Below are 25,612 nucleotides of genomic sequence, written 5' to 3'. Positions count from 1 at the left end.
TATTTTTTAATTCTTAATGATAACTCCGTTAGAATTCTCTTAAGTAACTCACTAAGAGAATTGATTACTTTCTCTCTCTACTTTCCTTCCCAAAAAGATACAGGGTCCATTGTTACTTCATATTTCCCTTTAATCTCATCAGAAAGTATAAGAAAATTATCCAAAATGACAAAAAATTATAATATTTTGAGATTTTTAGCTGCAAAAAATTATTTAATTCATTTTGGGGATATAACTATCACAAATTATTTAATTCATTTGTAATTAAATTATACATATAAATTTGTTAGTCGTATCATATTATATTCTAACAAAGTTAACACCGAGGACTGTAAAAAATAAATTAATATGAAATTTTATAAGGACCAAATTAATACTTCTCAAATTTCACAGGAACTCCAAACATATTTTACCCTAATAATAATAATAATAACAACAAAGATCCTATGAACATATCCATCAGCTATCAAGGGTTACCATCAACATGTCATGAGTCAAGTGTTAAGCACTTAAGAGACCTTGGCAATAGGGCCTTTGAGCCTGCACTGCAGAAACAGCATTTTTCTTTCCTATTTCGATAGAAATACAGAAATAATTATTTAAAAAAAAAAAAGAAAAAAAAAACTAGGGTGCCTAGATGTTAACAAAAACATTTTTTATGTGCTAGAGGCCTCCTATAGTTGAATCCTCAAGCCTTCAGCATCCATATTGATATCAGTACCTTTTTGCAGACAAAGATATAAGCTGAATAAAGAAAATGAATAAATCAGACTGGAGCTCAAATACTGAATTTCTTTCTAAGAAAGCAACAACTGCAAGCAATCATTATATTTCTATAGCAAGCAATTTTCTATTACAATCTTATTTTAAAGAAAGCATTTCAAAATTCATCTGTCTATTAAATCTGAAATAAATAAATAAATATATATCTAAAATGAGGTTCCGGGCAATGGGGTACGAAGTTTTTTATATATCTAAAATGAGGAAGGCTAGAAAATTATGTTAATCCTAGGCATTCGTGATCCATGATCCACAACAAACTATCAGATAACCCTTCATTTTGATTTAGCCAAAAACTTCTTAACACTTAATTCATATCCAATTATCTATGTTTGTGCTCCTAATTCAATCAGCATAAGATGAAATCAGGAAGAGTTATTGTATGCATAAGAATTGGACAGACCAGATGAGCAACCTGATCCAGGTGCTGATTATCTGTAGAAGTTTCCTCTATGATGCTAGATTTTGGTGTTCTAATGCACCATTTTGTTTGTCTTCCAACCTCCTCTTCACTATACGCTTCTCAGAATCAATGTTTTGGTCTGTGTTTCCCAAGGATTCCTTTTTTCGCTTCCTTTGGAATGTATACTTCAGAGGCCTACTGTCATTTACTTGACTGGCAGATCTATCATTTTTTTCAAAAGCTTTTGCATCTTCCAAATCAGTATTCGTGGATGGAACATCGAAAACCTCAACTTTCATATCAGAACTTGGACCTGTTAGATTCTGTGCAGCACTTTCTTCTAAATTTAATAACTCATTATCCTTCTCAATTGCCTTCTCCACAAGCTTGAATTTATTAACAGCCTGGACACTTTCTGTAACACCAGTGGTCCCAAGCACAGGTTCTACATCAGTCAAAGGTGCCACTGACTTCATCTTTGCATCATATTCATCTTCACAACATTTTTTATTATCAGAGACAGATGGGCACTGCTTAAGAGAAAATGATGGTTTACAACTCCTAAAAGCAAAAGATTTCATTCCCAAATGTGGATGTCTTCTTCTCTTTCTTTTCCATTTGCTAATGGCACTAAGCTTGATAGAAGGTAGAGAGCACACAACTCTGCTGGATTTACAGTTGTCATTTAAATGAATTTTACAAGAAAGAAAGTGAGACCAGAAATAGGAATATATCTTCCGTTTTGGTATTTTATGGTGCTTAATGTGCTTCTTAATTTCCATTTTCTCAGTCAAAGCACTATATTTTGCAACTTGCCCATTACTATCTTTAGCAATGATCCTGAGTTTTTTACCATAATGTTGATTGTGTACATCTTGCTTGAGCAGCTTTTCATCCAGCAAATTTCCTTCGAGTGCATGGATTCTCTGAGTAAATCCATTTCGGAAAAGTTCAGGTTCCTTGCTTTTCGTGATGATGGAAGCAAAGTCAGAGTCATGACCACAAGAATCCTCCAAATTAGAGATGCGCAATTGCTCAGTTTGTTGTTTTGCATTACAACACTTATTATCTAAAACGTTCATAGTCAATGATTTGTTTGCCACATCACAGCTTGTTACACATCTAAGTTCTTTATGAGGACTGGATATTGAAATCTCAGGTTTTGCACTCTCCTGAAAAGTTACAGCTTGCTTTTCATTCTGTGATTTCTGTCCACTCAAAGGCCGGACCTGGTTATTCCTTGCCATCTCTAACTCCAGATATACAAGCTTCAACTCTGCCCTTAGATCTGTTATGATATCCTCGGCTTCATTCAATTGTGCTTCAAGCTCATCAATTTTTCTTTGCTTCTCCAATGATGCCTTTTCTGCTTCAGCTGTCTGTAAACAAAGAAAACATTAGTTTATGGAAATGTATGGTCTAAAATACCAAAAAAGTAAAAACACATCAAAGTGGGAAATGCAATTACATCAGACGGATCAGAATAGTATTTCAAATCAAATATCCAAGGATTATTTCATTAAGGAGAAACCTAACTACATCAACACCAATAATTCAAGCCATGCAATAAACAAAATTTCCTTCTAAGTATTGATTTTGATAAGGTTTGATTGTTGTTGTTCTTGTACAGATTCTTACCGGGGAATAGTTTCTTGTCATGATTGACTACCCAAGATTGTGGAGAAATGCATATCCCCACTCTTCCAATCATTTGAACTTTTAGGACTTTAGTTATCAGGGAAATGCTAATACATGATAGTATCTATATACATAGTGCAACTATGTAAGCATACTTACAAATATGTTAATTCCATACATAACATGTAATTCAAGTTACAAACCGGTAAAGATATGTAACCTGAAGCTGGACATATCTCACTAGACAAGCAGAGAAATAAAGATTTTTATGACTTTCAAATACAAAAGGAGAAACAAGAAAACCCAATAGAGTTTATTAGATTATGAGTTTGCTCAGACTTCATTACAAAAAACAATCTAGTTTGAAGTTTGTCAATTAAAAGCCAGAATGAAGTACACAATAGTAATGCAGCCAAGAATTTTGATATAACATATCACTTCATCCAGAAAATGATACACATGTGAATTCCACTTGAACAATAAGAAAATCCTCATACCAGCACATCACATGTGATCCTAAGGATATTCCCCTTCAGATTCCTAATGAAACTCAAAGCAGGCAGACACTGAAAAATTGAGGGTGGAGGTGGGGATCCAAAACAAAACACCATTACTCAATCGCCTTGGTGCTTGTTTGGTTTGCCGTCAAAATCACTTTTGTGTCAAAAACAATTGATTCTAATAGTAGTTGATGAGTTTGGCTACTCTTGCTTCCAAAATAATTCATTCTATATTATATAATGATTCTGTGAGAAGTGAATTGTTCTTGATTCTGCATCATGAAATGGAAGTTGAATTGGGATTCAAATTGTGAATCGGAAGGCTCATTTTCTAAATCCTGAATCGATCATATCATGAATCGTAAATAATAAAACATAGCATATGCAACTAACAACTAACAAAAACATATCAAAGCACATATTCATGATCAATAACTAAAAAAACATAGCTCTAGGAGCATGAGATGCACAAGCTATATTAAATTTGAGTTGGTAAAGCCTTTATTTTAGTATATTGGAAACGAAGCAATTAAATAGATCAATAAAGTAAATGCATTAACTGAGTGAGCAGCAAATGAAATAGTGGAGTAATAAAAAAGGATAAGTTTAGAAGTGTTATGTCAATTTCTTTTCATTTAATAATCTAAACTTATATAACTTTTCAAATTTTTAATGAGAATTGGTGAAAGAAAACTAAAAAAAATAATGAATCCTTGAATCTTGTGAATCGTAAGATTTACATGATTCATTCAGGTACCCTAACATACAAAGTCTTTTAAGATTCCTCTTAGGATATATATAGGTAAGTAGCCGAATTGTCTCAAATCACAAGATTTGAATCGCGAATCGTAAGATTCTGATAACTGGGCCTACAATTGATCCTAAGTGTATAACCCATAAAGTTTTCAAAAATATACTCATAATTACATTTCAAAATTGACTCTACTTCACCATTCACACAAAATCAATTCTTATAAGCTAACTTTAAGAACATCATTGTCAAATACAAATCAACCCTTTCAACTTCAGTTCAACTAAAATCTAAGCAAAGCAAATTCTTAAAACAGAAAAACAAAATTTTACAATCATTACAGTCGTCAATAACATTAACTATAAAAACACAAAAAGGCCATCAAAGAACCATAACAACCGCATGAGTTGGGATTCAAAATAAAACCTTAGCATCCATCATCTGCTTCAAACGCATTAACATATGAAGAGCCTCTTCTTTCGATGAAGCATGCTCTTGCTGGAACATAAGAGCTCTCCTTTCCGCCACCATTACCCGACCTGCAGCCTCCTTCACAGTGTTCAGAATCACATCCGCATATGCCTTCTTCAAAGCCACCATTTCCTGAACAACCAAATACACCGTTAGGTTACTAGAAGAGCCACAATCATCAAAACTCAATCTCATAAACATAAATACACAAAACACCAAACTTAGATACAATATCTAAGCTACTTTCTGTACTCTTCTCCAATCAGATTTAGAGTTCCACATCGGTAACTCATGCTGAAACTCAACACCAAATTACAAACTTTCATTACAGAAATTGTCAAAAGTAAAATTTTAATTCTGATTAGAGATCAAAGCTAAAAACAGTTAAGCTGGCATTTAATATAAACCTTTATTACACAGATCATCAAAGTAAAACTTTCATTCTGATCAGCGAACAACACTAAAACACAGCTAAGCTGCAGACATTTGATACAAACTTTTATCAAGCAAATTGTCAAGAGTAAAATTCTAATTCTAATCAGAGAACAAGACTAAAAACAGTTAAGAAACTGTATGTGTTTTGTATATAAATAAAAACAAAAAGAACCAAAAATCAGAACTAACAACATAGCATCAGAAAAATCAAATATTGAGAGCATGGGTCAATTTGAATAACGGCAAACACAACATAGACATCGGAGACGCCGCTAACGGTGACGGAGATGGCAATTAGTGACGATGACGTTAGGTAGTTAGGTTAGTTTTTTTTTTTTCATTTGAGAAGAAAATTTCAAATTTTGAAGAGAACCCAACTTACATGAGATTGATGTTGTTGCATTGGAGTGGAGAAACGGGAATGGGGGTTGTCGCGAGGTTCCGTTTGTGAGGTGAGAGAAGATTTGCTCTCTCTTCCCTCCATTGCTTGCTGCTTGAACAGTGTTTGCTGACTGTGTTTCTGTTATTTATGGGGGGAGTTATTGACATTTTTTTTTCTTATTTATTTGAATTGTTAATATCTCTTTATTCGAGTTTCTTTTTTTGGTACTAATTGTTCAAGATTTTTTAATTGAAAGGAAAAAAGGTTACTGTTTAATTCTTTTACTGTTTTAGAAAATTGTTGACAATTTAGCTAATTGTTTATTTACATTCTATGTTACTTTTATTTTATTTTTCAAAGTGTCCTTATTTGAATGTTTAGAAAAAGTCAAAATTATTTAAATTTGTTTCTTTGAATGTTATTTGGAATATTGAAAAAACGATAAGAATAAAATGCAAAAAGAAAAAAAATAATATGTACATCCTATTCATACCTTTTCACAAAATAAGAATGTTTATATTTATGGTGATATAGTTTAATTAATTATTGAGTAAAAATAATTAATAAATGATGAAAAATTGTAATGGCATATCTAAAAAATAAGTATTATCTTTTCATGAATATATTAAAACAGATTAAAGTTGAAAAGGAATATTTTGATTTTTAAATTTATTGAATTCAATGCAACTTTGTTTTTATGATTTATTGAATGCAAATTTGATAAGAATAGGAAAAATTAACAAAATAAATTGGGGAAGGATCAAAGATTTTTATATTTACTACCCTTAATATTTTTTTATGAAATGTGAAATTTACAAATCTAATTGTTAAATTATGTGGCATCATCTAGATAATCGTACACCTAAAATTTTAGATAAATTGAATATTTATAAGTATGCAATTTGATATTCAACTTTATTTTTTAATGTGAACGATATTAAACTTAATCATCGTTCACTTATTATATAACTATTTATATAAAGTAAGATTTAAAATTTCCAAAGAATTAGTTTGTATATATACTGGTATTGTTGCATCTATTAAGTGCAGAAATTGTCAAAAAATTTAAAGTATATATTTCATTTTCTGCATAAAGTAGTTATTTACTTTCAACCCTTTCCATATTTTTATTTATCTTTATCATATTTGAATGCAGAAAGTTTAACAGGTAATGTTTTAAATAATATTACAAAGTTAATCATGTTGAAGAAAATTTTTCTTTATGTACTTTTATAATTTCATTATTTTTTACTTATTAAAAACAGTAAAAATAAAATCAAATAAGGAATACCAAAACCAGAAATTTGGAAACAGAGAATTAATTTTTTAATTTTAAAATTTTAAAATAATGATAAAAAATTAAATTAAAGAAAAATTTATATATTTTTATATCTTTTTTTTTACCCAATTCGAAAAAACCATTTATTTGAGTTGTATCAAATATTGTAAATAATGTATTTTTACATTATTAAAACAATCGATTAATATATATTTAAAATGCTTTTGAATATTTTGACCATAAATTATGGTCTTACACAAAAATCTATGATTATAATAAGAGAAAATAGAATATACAGTGTAATCTTTCTTTTTACACTTATATTCAATAAAATTTAATCATTTAGATTTTAGTCACATGAATTAATCGTTTTATATTAAAAGAAACTTTAAAAAGAAGTGAAAACTCATCATTTTTTATACACATTCTACTTTTGTTATATTTTTTCTTCCAACAACTCTATCCTCATATTTTTTTCAATCATTATCTACATCATTCCTTCATCTCAAACCTCTAGCACATTTTACTTTTGCATTTTTAGTTCTCTAGTTTATCTCTAATTTTGGATTTGGTCCCCTTATAATTTAATTCACAAATTTGGTCCCCCACTTTTATAAATTTCTGCAAAATTGGTCTTGAAGCTCGAGTTAGACGTTGACCGTTAACCTCAGACGTTGACTGCTACGTGTCAATGCCACGTGTGACTGCCACGTGTCAAAGTTTGAGTGATTCCCTGTAAAGGCTTCATTTTTTGTAGGTAAAATTATACTTTTGGTCCTCCAATTTTACTCCAATTTTGATTTTGGTCCCCTTATAATTTAATTCGCACATTTGGTCCCCTAGTTTTATAAATCTCTTTATAAATTCAGCCAAATTTCATTTCTGGAGAAGTTGTATTTTAAATTTCAAACAAAAATATCATTGTCATACATAGGCCACTTAAGTAGTCGTATACACATAATACCGCATAGGGGAGCAAAAAAAGAAAAAAAAAATGATCTGGAAATTTCAGACCCAAGTTGGGATTCATGCGCCACTTTTCCAAGTTGAACAACCTCGAAAGTAGAAGAGAGACAAATAGTGATTTTTCTCTGGATTTCAAGTGAGTGAAAAACTTGCGATGAAAAAGAAGTGCGAGATTTATCAAGACCTATCATGTCTCTAGCACCAATGGCTAAACCATTCAAAAGACCAATTTTGCAGGAACAATTTATAAAGGGATTTATAAGACTGAGGGACTAAATGTGTGAATTAAATTATAGGGGGACCAAAATCGAAATTGGAGTAAAATTGGGAGACCAAAAGTGCAATTTTACCTACAAAAAATGAAGCATTTATAAGAAATCACTCAGACATTGACGTGGCATTGATACGTGGTCGTCAACGCCTGAGGTTAACGGTCAACGTCCAAATCGGACTTCAAAGACCAATTTTGCAGGAATTTATAAAAGTGGGAGACCAAATTTATGAATTAAATTATAGGGGAAGAAAATATGTAATTGGAGATAAAATTAAGGACTAATTTTACAATTTTATCTCTTTAATAAGATAAATATGCGCGTGTCATTGACTTGTGAGTAAAAAATGTTGATAATTCTTTACATAAAAATTTAATATTTTATTTCAATAATAGATTTTAATAAAATTATATGATCTTGAGACTAATATCATCCTGGAAAAGAGATATTTTCGGATTCTTTGGATTCATATATTTTAAGAAAACGTTGTTGACTAGACCAATGGCTTCTCATTTCCTGCAACCCATCAACCCCCAAACGCCCAAACGGTGTTAGCTGCAAACCCCACCTTAAAAATCGAAGCTTTATGATCACCACCCTAGTGTTGTGTTGGTGATGAATCCTAGGAGCAGCTTGTGTTCTTCTCTGTTCATGTTCATCACCTTGTTGGGGCTTCATGTGTACTTCGCTTCGTCGCAGGTCGAAGACTACGTGAGATGTCTACGGGGCATCGAGGACACTGTCTCCGACCCTCAGGCTCGGCTCGCCACGTGGAGGTTCGACAACACAACCTCCGGTTTCATCTGCGACTTCGAGGGCGTGTCATGCTGGGGCCGAAGGGAGAACCGTGTCTTAGGTTTGGACCTCCGAGATGCGAAGCTTTCGGGTAATAAGATCCCTGAGGCTTTGAAGTACTGTGGAAAGAGCATTCAAAGGTTGGATCTTGCTTCAGATTCTTTTACTTCGAAGATCCCACGTGAGATATGCACTTGGATGCCGTTTTTGGTTTCAATAGATTTGTCAAGTAACAAACTTTCTGGGCATATTCCCCCTACGATTGTGAACTGTTCTTATTTGAATGAGTTGGTGTTGTCAAATAACCAGCTTTCTGGCTCAATTCCCTCTGAGTTTGGGAGTTTAAACAGGCTTAAGAAGTTTTCTGTGGCTAATAATAGGCTTAGTGGGACAATTCCTGAGATTTTCAATGGGTTTGACAGGGAGGGTTTTGAGGGGAATAGTAAGAAGAATGTTATTATTATTGTTGCTGCTGGGGTGGCTGGTGTGGGAAGGAGTAATAAATTTGTAAAGTTATTCATCAAACACCTTACATTGGTGATTAATCAACACTCAAGTTGTTATTAGACAATTAGTGTTTGGTTTAATTATACTTGAATATATTTGAGATAAAAATTTTAAAATTTAATGTGGCTCTCATATTCTTATATTTTATTTTAATTTAAATATTTTACTTTTTTTTCATTTCAACTAGGACTAGTGATAATTAGTATATAAAATTTGATTGTGCAATGAGATATATTCTATTTTAATCGAAAGATTATTTTATTTTATTATCTCCTTTGAACCATTAGATTTTAATTCGTGAAATTTTGTGTTAATTCTTTTTGTACTAAATAAAAGTGTTGAATATTACATGTGATATCTTAAAAAATATATTTTATATGATAAAGTATGATGTAATGTATTCTTTTTGTGAACTAGAATGATGTAATATGAAGGGAAAAATAATAAATATTTAATAAGTGTTTAAAAAATATGAGTGTCCAAATATAATTATTTAATAAATTTTGATGGATATTTGCAAAAATGACTCGTTATGATGAATAGGATAATTACATGTTAGAAAGATTCACACTCACTGATATTGCTGTTGCAGAAGATTCCAAGATGCTACTATTTTTCACCTTTTTGCGTCATTCATCTACAGAAGAAGATAAGTTGAATAATTTCACCATTGTCTAGTGAATTGGCTGCTGAAATTTGTATCAAATTGGCAAATGGCTCATAAAAAGAGGAATGACAACCCAAAAGCTTAATTGGTTTCGGCCCAGCGTGCTAAGATATCCATTCGTGCCCGTCCCATGAGGGATATGCTAGGTGCACCCAGCAATATTGCTGGTGCACCCAGGAATTTATTGAAACTACCATTTTACCCTTCATTAAAAAAGTTTAAAATATTTAAATAGTTTTCTTCTCCTCTCCCGGAATCACTCAGCCACTTCTTCTTGCTTCTGCTTTTCTTCCTTTGCTTACCTCTTCCGCGAGCCTTCTCCTTCACCGCGAGCCCAGGTGCTGCTTCTTTCGGTTGGACGCCATTTCCGTTCGAGGTAGGTGTCCCTAATCTTCCCTTTGCTTTTATTATGCACTGTAGTTGTAGCATTTAGGGTAGGTTAGAAGAACCTTAGGTTAGCGGAACCGTAGGGTAGAAGACGAGAGCAGGAGACGCCGGAAAAAATGGGGAAATGGCTGACGACGGAGTCTTCCGGAAGACCCGTTAGGGGTTCTTCCGGAAGTTCCGGAAGAACCTTTTCCGGAAGTTCCGGAAGAACCTTTTCTGGAAAGTTTCCAGAAGAAGTGTTCTTCCGGAAGTAACCAAACGTCTTCCGGAAGAACACTTCTTTCGGAAGACTCCCGGAAAACCTCTTCCGGGAACTTTCCGGAAGAAGTGATTCATCCGGAAGAATTCCGGAAGACGCGCACTTCCGGAAGAACTTTCAAATTTCCGGAAGACCTTTCCGGAAGAACCCCTTCTTCCGGAATGTTTCCGGAAGAACCACTTCTTCCGGAAGTGGTTTTTTTGTTTTTTTTTTGTGTTTTTTTTTTAAAATTTTTTTAAACAGAAATTGTTTTTTTTTTTTTTTAAATGAATTATTTTATTTATTTTGGTTATTTTGTTTTTTAGATTTTATGAAAAATGAAGTTTGGGTTTTTTATGTCATATTTTTTTTATAATTTAAATTGTGTATTTTTACTAAATATTAATTTGTAAATTAATTTTTTTTTAATAAAAGTAGTTGTGTTTGTTTTTGTTTATTGTTTATTTTTTAAAATTAGTGTTTTTTCTTTAAAAATGAAGTTGTCTATTTTTATAATTAAAGTTGTGTGTTTTGGAAGTTTTATAAAAATAGTAATTTTTTATAATTAATTAGTTTATTTTATTATAAATGAAGTATTTTATTTACTAAAAAAATTGTGGATGTTTACTAAATAATTTTTTTTACATTAGTTGTTTAATTTTTTTTTTAAATTAAGTTGTGGATGTTTAGTAATGAATTATTTTTATATTAGTTGTGTTTTGTTTTTATAAATGAAGTTGTTTATTTTTTTTAAAAAAAAAAATTAACTTGTGGATGTTTACTAAGTAATTTAGTTGTGTTTTTTTTTAGAAATGAAGTTTCTTATTTTTTTTTTCAAATTAAGAGCTGGATGTTTACTAATTAATTTTTTTTACATTAGTTGTGTTTTTTTTTATAAATGAAGTTGTTTAATTTTTTTTTAAAATTAAGTTGTGGATGTTTAGTAATGAATTATTTTTATATTAGTTGTGTTTTTTTTTATAAATGAAGTTGTTTAATTTTTTTAAAAAAATTAAGTTGTGCATGTTTATTAATAATTTTTTTTTACATTAGTTGTTTTTTTTTATATAAATGAAGTTGTTTAATTTTTTTTTTTAAATTAGGTCGTGTATGTGTGAAAATAATTTGATTTAAGTTAGTCTTATTTGTTTATAAATAAAGTTGATTTTTTATAAAGAAAATTGTGTATATTTTGACCGAAAAAAATACGTGTTCGACATGATTTACAGATCATGGCCAGAACACGAGGTTTAGGTCGTGCCATAGGTAGAGTTGTAGGCAGAGATAGAGCTGCTGACGAGGATGCTGGCGATGTTCCCGAGAGGCGTAGGCCTACTGCTCAGCCCGTAGGCTACGCGTTCATCAGATGACTACGGAGGGACGTGATATGACTAAGGACGTCGCTGACATGACTGATGATGTCCCTGAGCAGCCTACGGAAGCACCTGAGATGCGTGCGGACGCACAGGGTGCTGATAGTGGTGAGGGGTCAGATGGTGATGATGCTACAGAGGGATTCCCTGGTGGTCCACGTGACCCGTCAGTGCTCACATCATTTGCCGAGCATGTTGCACATGCCGTGTGGAGTGGACATGTATTTTAATTTGTTAATTATTTGTCATTGTTTATTTATTTGTTATGATTAATTTTTTTTAATAATTGTATAATTTGTACTTCAAATCAGGAACGTCCTGATTTGAAGTTAGTGTCACATGGGAGGAAGGTGACACTGATTGGGAGGCCAGTGCCTGAGAATGAAGGCCTGGTGGCTGCCACAGGATTAAGTCCACTGATAGATTGTTCAATTATTACTGGCGATCCTGGACTTATATCCGCATTTGTGGAGAGGTGGCACAGTGAGACTAGCACCTTCCACCTTCCTGTAGGAGAGCTGACGATCACATTGGATGATGTGTCGTCCATCCTACATTTGCCCATCACTGGCGCCTTGCACAGTTTCCACGCTCTTTCTACGGAGGAGGCCAGATTCTTGCTTACGGAGTTGCTGGAAGTGTCTGAGGAGGAGGCCAGAGCTGAGACAGCACTCACACGTGGAGCATATGTACAATTAGGATGGGTTCGTGACATTTATGAGACCAGATTTCAGGCCCGGCGGTGGATTGTCGCAGCTCGCGCTTATCTGCTGCACCTTGTCGGTTGCACTCTTTTTGCTAATAAGAGTGCAACATACGTGCATGTGGTCCACTTTAACGCTTTCCGGGACCTCGCTCATAGTGGTGGTTACGCTTGGGGGGTTGCCGCGCTGGTTCATATGTATGACCAGTTAGATGAAGCTTGTAGGACCACCACCCGACAGCTTGCGGGGTACTTGACGCTACTTCAGGTAAATTTGGTGTTTATTAATATGTTAGGTTCGATTATGATTTAAACATGTTTTTATGTTATGTTAACCTCAATTATTGTGTAGTGTTGGATCTATGAGCACTTCCCTAGTGTGCATCAGTGCGTGACTGACGATACATACCAGGAGACGTCCCCACGTGCTTCCCGGTAGTTGACGTCGAAGGCGCACATGAAGGGCATCACAGGAGCACCCTACAGGGCACGTTATGATGGTTTGACCGTCACAGATGTGTCCTGGTTGCCGTACACGGAGCATCGGGGTGTTAGGGCGTTTCAGGAGATTTCATCGTTCCAGAGTCACCTCAGATGGGGTCCTATGATCGTCACAGTTCGACCGGAGAGGGTGGTACGCCAGTTCGGTTACATCCAGAGCATCCCTCCGCCACCTGTTAGTGCACGATTGTCACACGATCAGATAGATGACAGGTGGATGGAGTTTGCGGATCACTTACTACCTGCGGGTCAGCCTTGTCTAGTGCCTGGGCAGGTATCTGCGGATTACATTGAGTGGTTTTTCCGCATATCTCACCCTTTCATGACACCGACCCAGGCAGCTGATCAGCAGAGGGATGCACCAGCTGCAGACCCTGAGGACTACATACAGTCGCCCAGCCCCCAGGTTCCAGTGGCATTTGACCCCCCTCCATATGTGGTAAGATTATTTGCGCGTTTAATGTTTTATGAGTTGTTGTTTATTTTGAATTTCATAATAAATGTTTTTACTGACTTTGACAGGATGATTACGAGGGATATGAGGCGATTGCACAGAGGTTGGAGCGTGTGCTCAACCTTAGGATAGTCACTGCAGGCACAGAGTTATATGACATTATGCAAGACTGCCTGACGATCGCGAGAGGGGGACCCAGTGCTGATGGGACGGTCAGGGCTCGTCAGAGACGCCGCACGGACCATTGATCATTGTATTTATTTTGTTGTGTTGTAGTTGACATGAATATTTGTAATTATTACAGTTTTTGTTTAATATAGTTGACGTGTTTTGCACAGTTTATTATTTTATAATATAGTTTGTTATTCCGATTGTTTGTCGTCCTTAAGCGAAGTTTACGGTTGTTTTAAATTTATTTTTAAAAAAAGGGAACCTAGAATCATGAGTTTTGTTTGTAAGAATTACATAAAAAATAAAAGTTTTTAAAATGATTAATAATTCATAAGTGAACCCTTTTTCCATGTTCAAGTACCCATGTTTGTAAGAATTACATAAATGAACCATTTTTCCATGTTTGTAAGAATTACATAAAAATCATAAGTTTTTAGAATAATGAGTTTTGTTTATAAGAATTACATAAATGAACCCTTTTTCCATGTTCAAGTACCCATGTTTGGGATTTTTTTGCGTGGGTGTGCCTGTGCCCTGAGACAATGGAGGGTGGCCATTTCTCATGTTTGGACGTCAAAGAATCCAAAAAAAATAGTCTCGTTCCCCGGTTCCGTCAACTAACACGTCAAAACAAAGCCTCAAAATCCAAAAAAATAGGAAATGAACCCTTTTTCCATGTTCAACTACCCATGTTTGAGTTTTTTTGCGTGGGTGTGCCTGTGCCCTGAGACAATGGAGGGCGGTCATTTCTCATGTTTGAACGTCAAAGAATCCAAAAAAAATAGTCCCGTTCCCTGGTTCCGTCAACTAACACGTCAAAACAAAGCCTCAAAATCCAAAAAAATAGGAAATGAACCCTTTTTCCATGTTCAACTACCCATGTTTGGGATTTTTTTGCGTGGGTGTGTTTGTGCCCTGAGACAATGGAGGGCGGCCATTTCTCATGTTTGGATGTCAAAGAATCCAAAAAAAATAGTCCCGTTCCCCGGTTCCGTCAACTAACACGTCAAAACAAAGCTTCAAAATCCAAAAAAATAGGAAATGAACCCTTTTAACAATTTATTTTTTGGACCACTGAAACAACACATGAAACTTTATTATGGGAATTAAACACGCCGTAAACAGATAAATGTTACATCAATGAAAAAACAAAAAATTAAACATCACATTTAGTTGTTTAGCGACGTCCCATTGACCTCGTCTTCAACATATTTAGTAAAGACAGCTAAAATTTCTATTGGTCCATATTTTTTCCAGTAGTTAGATTGTACTAACACCTTCAGCAGTTCTTCGTTGGTGATCAGCTCATTTATTTCATATTTTATAACCGTATCTGAATACTCAAACCGAGCTGGTTGGCGGAAAAACAATCGTCTTACCGTTTGTGATTCGTGAATTCCAAGAGGGGGAATCCCTTTAAGTGCAACTTGCTTGATTAAATTCTTCAGTTCATCGATGGTACATGTTGAAGGAATTTGAAATTTCTTAGGATTTTTTCCTGTGAACGCGCATCCAACAAATTTGTTCTGCGGTGGCATGTTCCATTTCCCGTTGTAATACAGGATCGCGTCATGAGTACAAGGCATAGTGCGTTCAAGTAAGTTTATTATTCCATCTGGTGTTCTTCCAACGGTGCATAATAACTCAATCGGACCAACACAAGAAAATTGATCATTACACATTAACATTGTGTTGACATCGTCATCATTTATCAATTTGATACACTCAAAGCGAATTTGGTTACCTGTATCGGTGAATGGCTTCCGGTAGTGAATTTCATCCAAAAATTGTTTGTCGGATAGCTGAAGGGTATTGTGTATTCTGGTTTTTAGGCTTGCAAAATCACACCTATTTGGTACTCGAATGGGCACCGGAGTTGAAGTTTGGAAGTAAACCCCAGTATCATTGTGAATAATCGATCCATTTGGATAAATGAAAGTCAACCTTGAGTTGACAATCGTCTGACTGCTAGTTTCTCCTAGAAATGCCATAGTTTGTGTATCAGTTGGGAGATTATTTGAAAGCAAGATATTGTGTGATTTAGTAGCCTAGTCTGCCATATATATAGATGGTTGTGACCGAGCCTTTGTTTACAAAAAAATAGACACGCGTAAATGTGTAGTCAAGTCAGCCAAAGTGTTGTCGCTAATGTGTAGTCAAGTCAATCAATGTGTTGTCGAGCGACTGCTAGTTTCAAAATGTGTACTGAAGTCAGCCAATGTGTTGTCACGCTCAAACTGTAATACGCATGCATGTCATTATGTGTTGTCAATTATGACAATGATGTATGCTGCACGCGTAAATGATTTTTGTTGGACCAACAATTTCCTTGCTTAACCAAACGAGTAGTTGATAATATTAATTGGTTAGTAACGGGTTACAACAAATTATATCGTATAATGAATACAATTAAATAAACAATGTTTAGTCTTCATTTAGGTCTACATAGTGTGTTTTGAATGACATCAAGCTTGTGTATTGCTGCATTCTACTAATATATGGAATTGCCCATTGCTTTGCCTGAGAATAACAATTGCTTGACCACAACAGCGCTGGGGGCGGCAACGGACAACGGTCTTTCAAATAAACCTGTTGTACATGAACAAACATTATATCATGCGCTGACCGTGCCAAACGAACCAGCGAAGTCATTGCATAATTGTTACACTAACTATATTCAATGTACCTGAACAAAATGATTTCCAAACACGTGACCGACACATATGATGCGGTGGCCAGAAGAGTCAGGTGGTGGTTGACTTCTAAGAGGGAAAAATGTCATGCTTTATTGTTGGGACAACGATACAAGGATTACGTTATACCGTGAAGCAATCACATATCCCATGTCTGTTATATCCATCCACTTGTCCACACTAACCTGAATGAATCAAACATACACATGTAAGTAATTTAAACATTGTTATTAAAAAAAATTAACCTAAAAACATACCTTTGAAAAGCCATCAACAAGTAGGGACAACTTTAATTGTTCAAATCTCTCTGTGCCACCGAAGAGGTTGATGTACTCATGCGACCACCTGCCAAGTTCTTTAAGCAATTCATTACGCACTAACGGCCACGAATCTTCCCCCATACCTAATAAAGCGCCAATGGACCGATATCCACAGTTACCGTCCGCTTTCACATCCACAACGTCACGAATGAAACCTTGAAAGAATGACGCAAATTGATCCAACATCGGGATCATCCTTGTTGGCTGACGCGATTGAGAACATGATGCACTTCATTTCACTGGAGAGTTGCTGCTTTGAACAGAATGAAAAGCATCAACATACTCCCAGTAAGACGGATCACGCTTTGTGGATGTTTGACTTCTTTTCATCGGTTTCTTCGGTGCACCTTTAGTGTTCACCTTTGACGGAGGAGGGCACATAGAGTTATGATCAGGGTATGCGATTTCTCGAAGTTTACTCTTCAGAGTTACTTTGCCAGCCACATCAAGTTCATCAAACCTTTTAGATATGACCTCTATTTCTTCCTTGATGGTGACTTCCGTCTCACATAACCCTTGGTCTGAAAAGCAAAGTCTCCTTCAAAAAAGATGGACTGACTCCAATGGGATGCTGCTAGCAGTATACCTAGAAAGCTCACATGCACAAGGAAGCCCGTGCGTGCTTCTCATCACACAACCACAAGAAGAGAGATTGTTGCCGAGATAACGTAGACGGTCAATCTCAGAAGCAATCTGATTTAAAGCATCCCTCGAAACCATCCCAAGAAGCCTCTTGTATAAGGTTTTTTTATATACATGGCCAACCACATGGGTACTGGTTTCAAAGGATGCTTTAATTTCGACGTGTTGCAGCGTGATCATGTTGTTCATGGCATCCCAAACACTACATAGGTCTCCAACGCTATTTTGTAGTACTCTTTTGAGAGCCCAATGAGCTGATTCAACCCTACATTTAAAATACACAACAAACATGAAAATATACAACAATTAAATACCATTTAATATTAATCGTTACTAAAAAATAAAATCAGTTGTTAATACCTGTTTGTTGTTGTGTTGCCTAGGTGCATGACCTTATTTGTCCATGCTGTAATAAATTTTTCCTTGTGGGGGATAATCCATGTGTCGTTAACATAGTCAACGAACATCGGCCAAGGCGAACAAGCAACTTGAAACTTCTGATGTGACTCATGGAACTCGTATTCGGACGGACAATCAACCAAAGTACCCCAGCTATCCATTACATAGTCCCACGCATTTTTTTCCCCGATTAAAGATTTGCACTGCGCCTTCACATTCTTATCGATGTGAAACCTGCACAACAAATTAGTAGACTCGGGAAACACAGTTTTCACTGCATTCATCAGTGCTAGGTCTCTGTCAGTGACAATAACAAGAGGGAGGCGATCGTGTCTTAAAAATAGGCCTCGAAATCGTTCCAAAGCCCATACAATATTATTAACACACTCAGCCTCCAGATATGCAAACCCAGCAGAGAATGTCATCGCCGTTGGTGTCACTCCAACAAAGTCAAGTAGTGGGAGTCTGTACCTGTTTGTTTTGTAGGTACTGTCTATAAAAAACACCAGATGACATGCATTGCATAACTTTACTGCATCTGGGTGACACCAAAACAGATCACGCACCACAACTTCATCCTTCAATCTATGCCAATGAATGTATTGATCACGTTCGAGAAGCTTCATCAGATGCTGCATTTCGGTATTAGCTCCTCTTATTGAAGAATGATATGCACTTCTTGCATTGTAAATTTGCTTTATCGTGGTGTAACTGTCGGCATTGTGTTCCTTCAACGTTAGCAAGATGTTTTTCGGTTTCACCATCGACTTTGTCATATCAGCAATAATTTTCTTTTCTTCTTTAGTCAATCGCCCGGTGTATGGATGTCCAACTAAGGACTTCGCCAATTCATGATTATGAATCCCACAGATCAACTTCACCATCCAACCTTCCCCTCCACGCACTGGTTTCCCACGAAGCCTGAAGGGACAACCACATTTCCTACTCCCGGTGTCTTTTCTAACGAATTCTTTATTTCTACACTTGTACGTACCACTCCTTTCACACCCAATTAACACAAATGAACTTCTTCCTCTGCTACCGGTCTCTGTGTCAGATCTCATAATCACTGCAACAAATCCATTTTCATGGGCAACTGTTCGAGCCCATTGCAAAACATCATCTCGAGTAGCGAATACCTACAACGCAACCCTAACATATTAATTTTCATACAAACCATCAATTCAACCAATGACTCAAATTATCTATGATTACCTGAGATGTATTAAAAGCATTTGAACAATCGACATGTGATTCATTCACTCCACATTCTTCTTGATTATCATAATCATAATCCATATGCACTTCTTGTGACATCGCAAAGTCATACCTCCATTGATCTTCGTCCATCTTAAGGACATATGCATCATACACAAGTACATTCAAATTATCATATAACCACATCCAAAAATTTACAACACCTTAAATAACAAACATATTAATAGCACATATGCATCATACACGACTATATTAAAATTATCATATAACCACTAATACAAATATATTCTAAATTTATAACTACATTATTTAATTAAACTAAACTTATCACTATAATAAACAACTAATAAAACATTTTTGTACCATTATACATTTAAGTTACCTAAATCATTTAATATTATACCTAATTAAATCAATAATCCACAACATATATAAAACAGAAATAAAAAAAATTATAAAACAGAAATATATATATATATATATATATATATAATCCACAATATATATCATTATACCTAAATAAACCAATAATTCATTATTAACTAACAGAAATATATATATATATATATATATATATATATATATATATATATATATATATATAAATTATAAAACAGAAATTAAAAAAAATTGCTAATAATTTAACATTCCGGAAGAAGGTCTTCCGGAAGTTACGAAGCCCAATTCCGGAAGAAGGTCTTCCGGAAGTAGTTTCCGGAAGCACTTCTTCCGGAAGTTACGAAGGGCAATTCCGGAAGAAGTGCTTCCGGAAACTACTTCCGGAAGACCTTCTTCCGGAATTTGCATTCGTAACTTCCGGAAGACCTTCTTCCGGAAATTACGAAGCCCAATTCCGGAAAAAGGTCTTCCGGAAGTAGTTTCCGGAAGCACTTCTTCCGGAATTGCCCTTCGTAACTTCCGGAAGACCTTCTTCCGGAAGTGGTCATTCCGGACCTTCCTCCTTCTGTGCCTAAAATTTCTTCCGGATACACTTTTTACTGTTTTACTTCTCTAAAAACTAACCGGAAAACGAAATAAACGCGTACCTCCGACGAAATAGGAACAACAGCCACTAATAAAACTTCAAATACGGAACACGGGACCACCAAATCTTCAAATACTTCACTTCACGGGACCACCAACAGACTGCTGAAGGGACCACCACCGAAACAGCAGCAAACGGAAGAAACAAACAAAGCAAACGGAAGAAGAAACAAAGAAAGCGCAGTAAAACACAGCCTCAACACGTTAATTTAAAGAAATTTACACAAGGGCAAAATCGTCATTACATACGCATTAAATATTATTTTATTTTTACTTATTATTATAAAATAAAAATTCTTTTTTCTTCATTTTGTTATAAAACAATAATCACGTTTACGAATTAATTAATTTTTATGGTTTAAATTAATATTTGACATGCGCGTAAAAAACAAATTATAAATATTAGTCATAATTATGTTCACTAATTATTTAATTATTTATGCATAATAGTATTAATTATTTTATAAATTAGTTTATGCAATTAAAAGTAAATTATTACAAAATAAAATATTTTTTTAAAAAAAAACTAACTTCCGGAAGAAGCTTCTTCCGGGAACATTCCGGATGACGTTTTTTCGGAAGTTGTCTGTGAGTACTTCCGGAAGACACAAATTCTTCTTCCGGAAGAAGGTTCTTCCGGAAAAATTCCGGAAATAATTTTTCCGGAAAGTTTCCGGAAGAATAATTGCTGAAGGGCAGTTTCGCCACTTCACTGTTTGCTGGGTGTCCCAACAATAATGTTAGGTACACATAGCAACTCCCGTCCCATGAACGCATGTATTCGCATATGTTAATTACTTGCGGATTTTTGTAAGTCCATGAATACCTATAGATGTTCATGAATATTAAAAAAATTACTTTTTTAAACAAAAAAATAATATAATACTCAATAATTTTATGAGAATTAGACTTTTTAAAACATGTTCACCGTAATTAAGCACTATCTGTACCCGTTATCATTCCTAGTTAAAATGAACTCATGTTGACATTCTGTCTTATAACAACCCAAAACGTTTTTGAGTTGGGCTTTATTGTTCATAAATGTAAACTCTGACTTAGTTAATTATAAAACGCTAGAATGCATTTTATTAGGAATAGGGACAGATCTAGAACTCTTTTATAGGGGATGTTAGAATTTTTTTTCTTTTTAATTATTTAAATATATAATTTTTGATAAATAAATAATTCATAAATAAATAAAATTTCACCAATAGAGTTACTAGCTTTACACGTAAAATTAAAATTAATTTTTATTTCAAAGTATAAATATAAATAAATTATAATAATTTTCATCATTGATTTTTATTCATTTTTTATGTCACTGACTTACAAAATAATTTAAATCTACTATATCCTCTAGCCAACCCAATACGTAGTAAAATTATGATAAAGTATTTCTAAACTTTGTAATTCCCACTTCATTCAAAGCCCAATAAAGAAGAATTTAATTCTACATTTTACATCCTTTGGACCCAACAGTAGCATGTTCCTTACATGCTAAGTAAAAAAAGGTGTCAAAAAGAATGCCCTGCACTCATCCCTGATTAAAAAATAAGCAAATCAAGTAGTTGATTTTCTGGCAAGAACTTTTTAATTTATGTTAGTCACCAAGTTTTTAATTTTGTTCCTCCTTTATTGAATCACTTATTTTGAATGAAATAATATGATTTATTTCCCCTAAAAAAAGGATAATTACATGTTTAATAAGTACCGATGCAAGTGTAGGTAATTTTCAATAGAAAGTATTTTTATTATAAAAAGAGCAAGAGAGTGGTTGTGTGTGTTAAGAGAGAATAATTTTATTACGAAAGACTAAGTGTAGTAAATTTTGGTTATTAGATTAAATTATGAATGATTAAAATCGAAACACAAAAGTCATGTGATATGTGACATGGACTTTTTAACTTAACATTATCACACAATATTTAATTAGGAAATTCAATAGGGTTAATTTAAAATGTTGGATATTGTTAATATATTGTATTAATGAAGCTAAAAAAAATGAATACAAATATAAGTAATTTTTAAGATTGAATAGATGTTTAACATAAAATTTAATTTGTAATTATGTATGGAATAATTCTTAAAATTACTGTCAATATTCATCTATAATATCCGTATCCTACCCGTTAATGAGTAGGTTAAAAAAAAATCGTATCCGGAAGTATCCATTTAAACTATTTATGATGATATTTGTACAATTTTTTTTGTCATCCCATATAAGTTATGGAAGAAAAATTTAATGTCAAATTATATATATATATATATATATATATATATATATATATATATATATATATATATATATATATATATATATAATTTTCTTTAGCATTCTCTACCAATTCGTTTGCGATGACCGTGAACTTTACCTTAACCTTGCTTTAGACTCTTTTTTAAAAGTGCTTTTCATATTCCAACTTCCGACCGCCACGACACGGCTATTGGATTAAGATTTCAAAGGATTTTAAAAGACTTTTTTATGATTAAAAAATCTTGTGGTATTCAATCAAGACTTTTATAAAATATAAACAAATCTTGTGGTATTCAATTAAGACAATAAAGATTTTTTTTTCAGGGTAACAAAATCTGTTGGTATTCAATTGAGATTTCTTACCACTTTTAAAATGTCTTTTGGTATTCAAAAGTAAATAGATTTTGATGAATTCTTTTGTGGAATGGATTTTGAGAGACTTTTTAGTTAGAAATACACATAAAATACTCCTCCAACAATCTCACCCAAACCCTTGAGACTTTTCATAATCTTCCAAAGACTTTTTCTTCTCCTGCCGAACAAGACACAAACCACTACCAGGTTCATTCTCTTACAACTTTTCAATCAATTTTACCTATTTTTTTAATGGCAATCGATAGTCAATATTGTTCATACTATATGTATATTACGCAAATCAAAAGAAAAGGGTGTTGTATATGCTTCAAGATTTCGTATTCATATTGTTTTCAACGTCCAGACAATGAATATGCATCAAAAGAATGGCAATTGATATGCATCAAGATTTCATATTGCTTTTTTTTTTAGTACTATATATGCAAATCAAAATAAAAAACTCTTTTTTTTTCTGTTTCTTCAACTTGTTTTTTTACAACGTCCATTATTATTATTATTATTTTCTTGTGTTATTATTAAAATGTTAATTATTAATGTGTTATTATTATTTTTTGACAGCGTGTTATTATTATTATTATTGTTTTAATAATTTTTTAATTGTTATTGTGTTATTATTATTGTTATTTTGTTAATAGTTTTTTTTAAATGATTTTATGATATATGAGTATTATTTTTATGGAAAATGCTAACATGTGCCCTTAATTAAAAGTCAAAAATTGTTGTTTTTAAGACGTAGTTACTATTGGAAGTATCCTTAACATGTGCCCTAAGTGCGCATGTTAGCATGACCCTTATTTTATTACTAGGTAGTTTTTTATTGGTTTTTCTATTGAATTGTATATTATTCGGGATATAGTCACTATACTTTTGACAATTAGGAAACAATAACTATTTTTGTCAAATAACTAGTTTCTTATATATATATTAGCGATCAAATGGGGGATTCACAAGAAAATAACAAAGGAAAGAGTAGAGACAAAGATAATTATGTATCTTGGATTATGGAGGATACCAATGAGTTATTGCACCTCTTGGTGGATGCTATGAATAGGGGATTGCGTGATGCCAATGGGTCACTTAGCAAACAAAATGTAGAACGAATAATACTTCCTCAACTCAATGCAAAAACTAAATTCCCTAAAACTTATAGTCATTATTTGAGTCGGATGAAGTGGTTTCGAAACCAGTATAACATGATGTCAACCCTTATGCGCAACAACTCTGGCTTTGGATGGGACCCAATTGGAAAAACTTTCACTGCTCATGAGGATGTATGGAAAGATTACTTAAAGGTGAGCTAAGTTCATAATCTTTTAAATATATTAATAGTTATAAATTTAGTAAATTATAATATTTGTAGTATATTAACAATGATTTTTTTTTTAGTCCCACCCAAGTCACAGCAAACTTCGAGGAAAAAATATGGTTGATTATGAGTATTTGAAGATCGTTGTTGGGGGTGGAGTTTCTAGCGGGAATAATTCTATATCAGTCGATCCAGATGATACTGATGCAACAACTTTTGAGCCAGAAAATAGAACTGTTGGGATAGAAAAATTTTCATATGATCCTAATAGTGATACATTCATAACACCAAATAACTATGAACCAGCATATCAGCCTCCATCACCAAACCAACCAAGTCCACCATCCCACCCCCCTTTAGATTCAGAGGTTCCCATAGAAAAACAAAACTGTCACAAGCGAAGGAGATCCGAGTATGGAGGGAGTTCAAGCGCTGTTGGGATCAACAATCAAGGCAACGTTCTGGAAAATCTTTCTGTTGGCATTGGGACTATTGCTGTGAATTTTGAAAAAATATCCAACATGATGGAGAAAAGAGAAAAAGATAGAGATAGAGATAGAGAGCTCGAGGGTATTATTTGGGATGTTATAAAAGAAATTCCAAATTTGGATGACATAACGCGTTTCAAGACAGCTGAATTGTTAAATACTAAAGCAAAAAAGGATTTTTTCTTGAAGATGTCACTGGAAGAACGCTCATCTCGGATAAACTTTAAGTTAGGGAATAATTAATATTTTGATCATCTATTATTAACATATTATTTTAAACATCGTGAGTTTGTTGAACTATATCTTTTGGGTCTCTATTTTGGTTGAAGTATTTGGTTTGTTTTTTGGTCGAACTATTATGGTTGTATTTTGGTTGAAATATTTGGTTTGTTTTTTGATCGAACTATTATGGTTGAAGTATTTAGGTTATATATTTTGTGAAATTGTTGTGGTTAAACTTTAGTTATATTTATTTTATATATGAATTTGTATTAACTTTGATATTGACTTATAACCATGACCATGACATAAAGAACGAAGAAATGGATGGAGATATATATAATGAAGATACAAATGATGAAGATATAGATGACGAGGAAACAAATGAAGAATTTTATGAAGCCACATACACATATGTGATGGCAATTTATGCTTTAATAGATATATTAAATAAGTTTTTGAATATGATGTGTGGTGAACATATTGAACGTCCATTAACTCGACGACAAATTACTAGTCGGGGATATGACTATATACACAAAACATTAAACGATGATCCTGCAATCTTTCGACAAGTATATAGGATGTATCCTGATGTATTTCGAAAGTTGTGCACGATTATAAGAGAAAAAACACTTTGTTATTAAAAGGTTTAAAATTTCTATCGTTTTTATTTTCTTTATTCAAATATTATAATTTATTTATCATCTTTTTCATTCACTTTTGTAACTTCCGTTATTTTTTTGTTTAAAATGTATTAATCTTTCAAAATCTTAAAAATCCATAAAGTACTTTGAAATCTTAAAAATCTGTGTTAGAAATCCATTAAAATTTTGGGTTAAGAATCTGATTGTAAAAAGTCTTTTAAAAAAAATCTTTTAAAATCCCACAAAATCAATACAATCCCACATAATCTTTTAAAATCTTCAAGATTGTTTTTGTCAAAATATTCTCTCAAAATCCCAATCCAATACACCCCCT

At 33.5% G+C, this 25,612-nt stretch overlaps 3 protein-coding genes across 5 annotated transcripts; 2 read left to right on the top strand and 1 right to left on the bottom strand.

The window, feature by feature from the left end:
- Window positions 1–368: 368 nt before the first annotated feature.
- On the bottom strand, window positions 369–5,476 carry LOC114381807. Of its 3 annotated transcripts, none has more exons than XM_028341023.1 (4): window positions 5,361–5,476; window positions 4,499–4,675; window positions 1,184–2,562; window positions 369–744 (listed from the first exon to the last, which is right to left on the bottom strand). In XM_028341023.1, exons 1-3 carry the CDS (start codon window positions 5,460–5,462, stop codon window positions 1,231–1,233), a joined length of 1,611 nt encoding a protein of 536 aa, XP_028196824.1. In that variant the 5' UTR covers window positions 5,463–5,476; the 3' UTR covers window positions 369–744; window positions 1,184–1,230. The 3 variants fall into 3 exon arrangements, with proteins under 3 accessions (XP_028196824.1, XP_028196823.1, XP_028196822.1); XM_028341022.1 differs by having other exon boundaries at window positions 1,196–2,562; XM_028341021.1 differs by lacking the exon at window positions 369–744 and having other exon boundaries at window positions 775–2,562.
- A 3,016-nt stretch (window positions 5,477–8,492) lies between these two features.
- On the top strand, window positions 8,493–9,857 carry LOC114381639 (inactive LRR receptor-like serine/threonine-protein kinase BIR2). Its single transcript, XM_028340889.1, has 2 exons — window positions 8,493–9,179; window positions 9,723–9,857. The coding sequence occupies exons 1-2, from the start codon at window positions 8,493–8,495 to the stop codon at window positions 9,855–9,857; spliced, it is 822 nt and encodes a 273-aa protein (XP_028196690.1).
- Window positions 9,858–23,647: 13,790 nt separating this feature from the next.
- Window positions 23,648–24,802, top strand: LOC114380857 (uncharacterized protein At2g29880-like). The gene is made up of 2 exons (XM_028339942.1): window positions 23,648–23,910; window positions 24,005–24,802. The coding sequence occupies exons 1-2, from the start codon at window positions 23,662–23,664 to the stop codon at window positions 24,653–24,655; spliced, it is 900 nt and encodes a 299-aa protein (XP_028195743.1). The 5' UTR covers window positions 23,648–23,661; the 3' UTR covers window positions 24,656–24,802.
- Window positions 24,803–25,612: the final 810 nt, after the last annotated feature.

Source organism: Glycine soja, chromosome 13, assembly GCF_004193775.1.
Source record: "Glycine soja cultivar W05 chromosome 13, ASM419377v2, whole genome shotgun sequence".
Lineage (NCBI taxonomy): Eukaryota > Viridiplantae > Streptophyta > Magnoliopsida > Fabales > Fabaceae > Glycine > Glycine soja.
The sequence above is the reverse complement of the archived record's forward strand: the minus strand, read 5'-3'. Positions and strand labels throughout refer to the sequence as shown.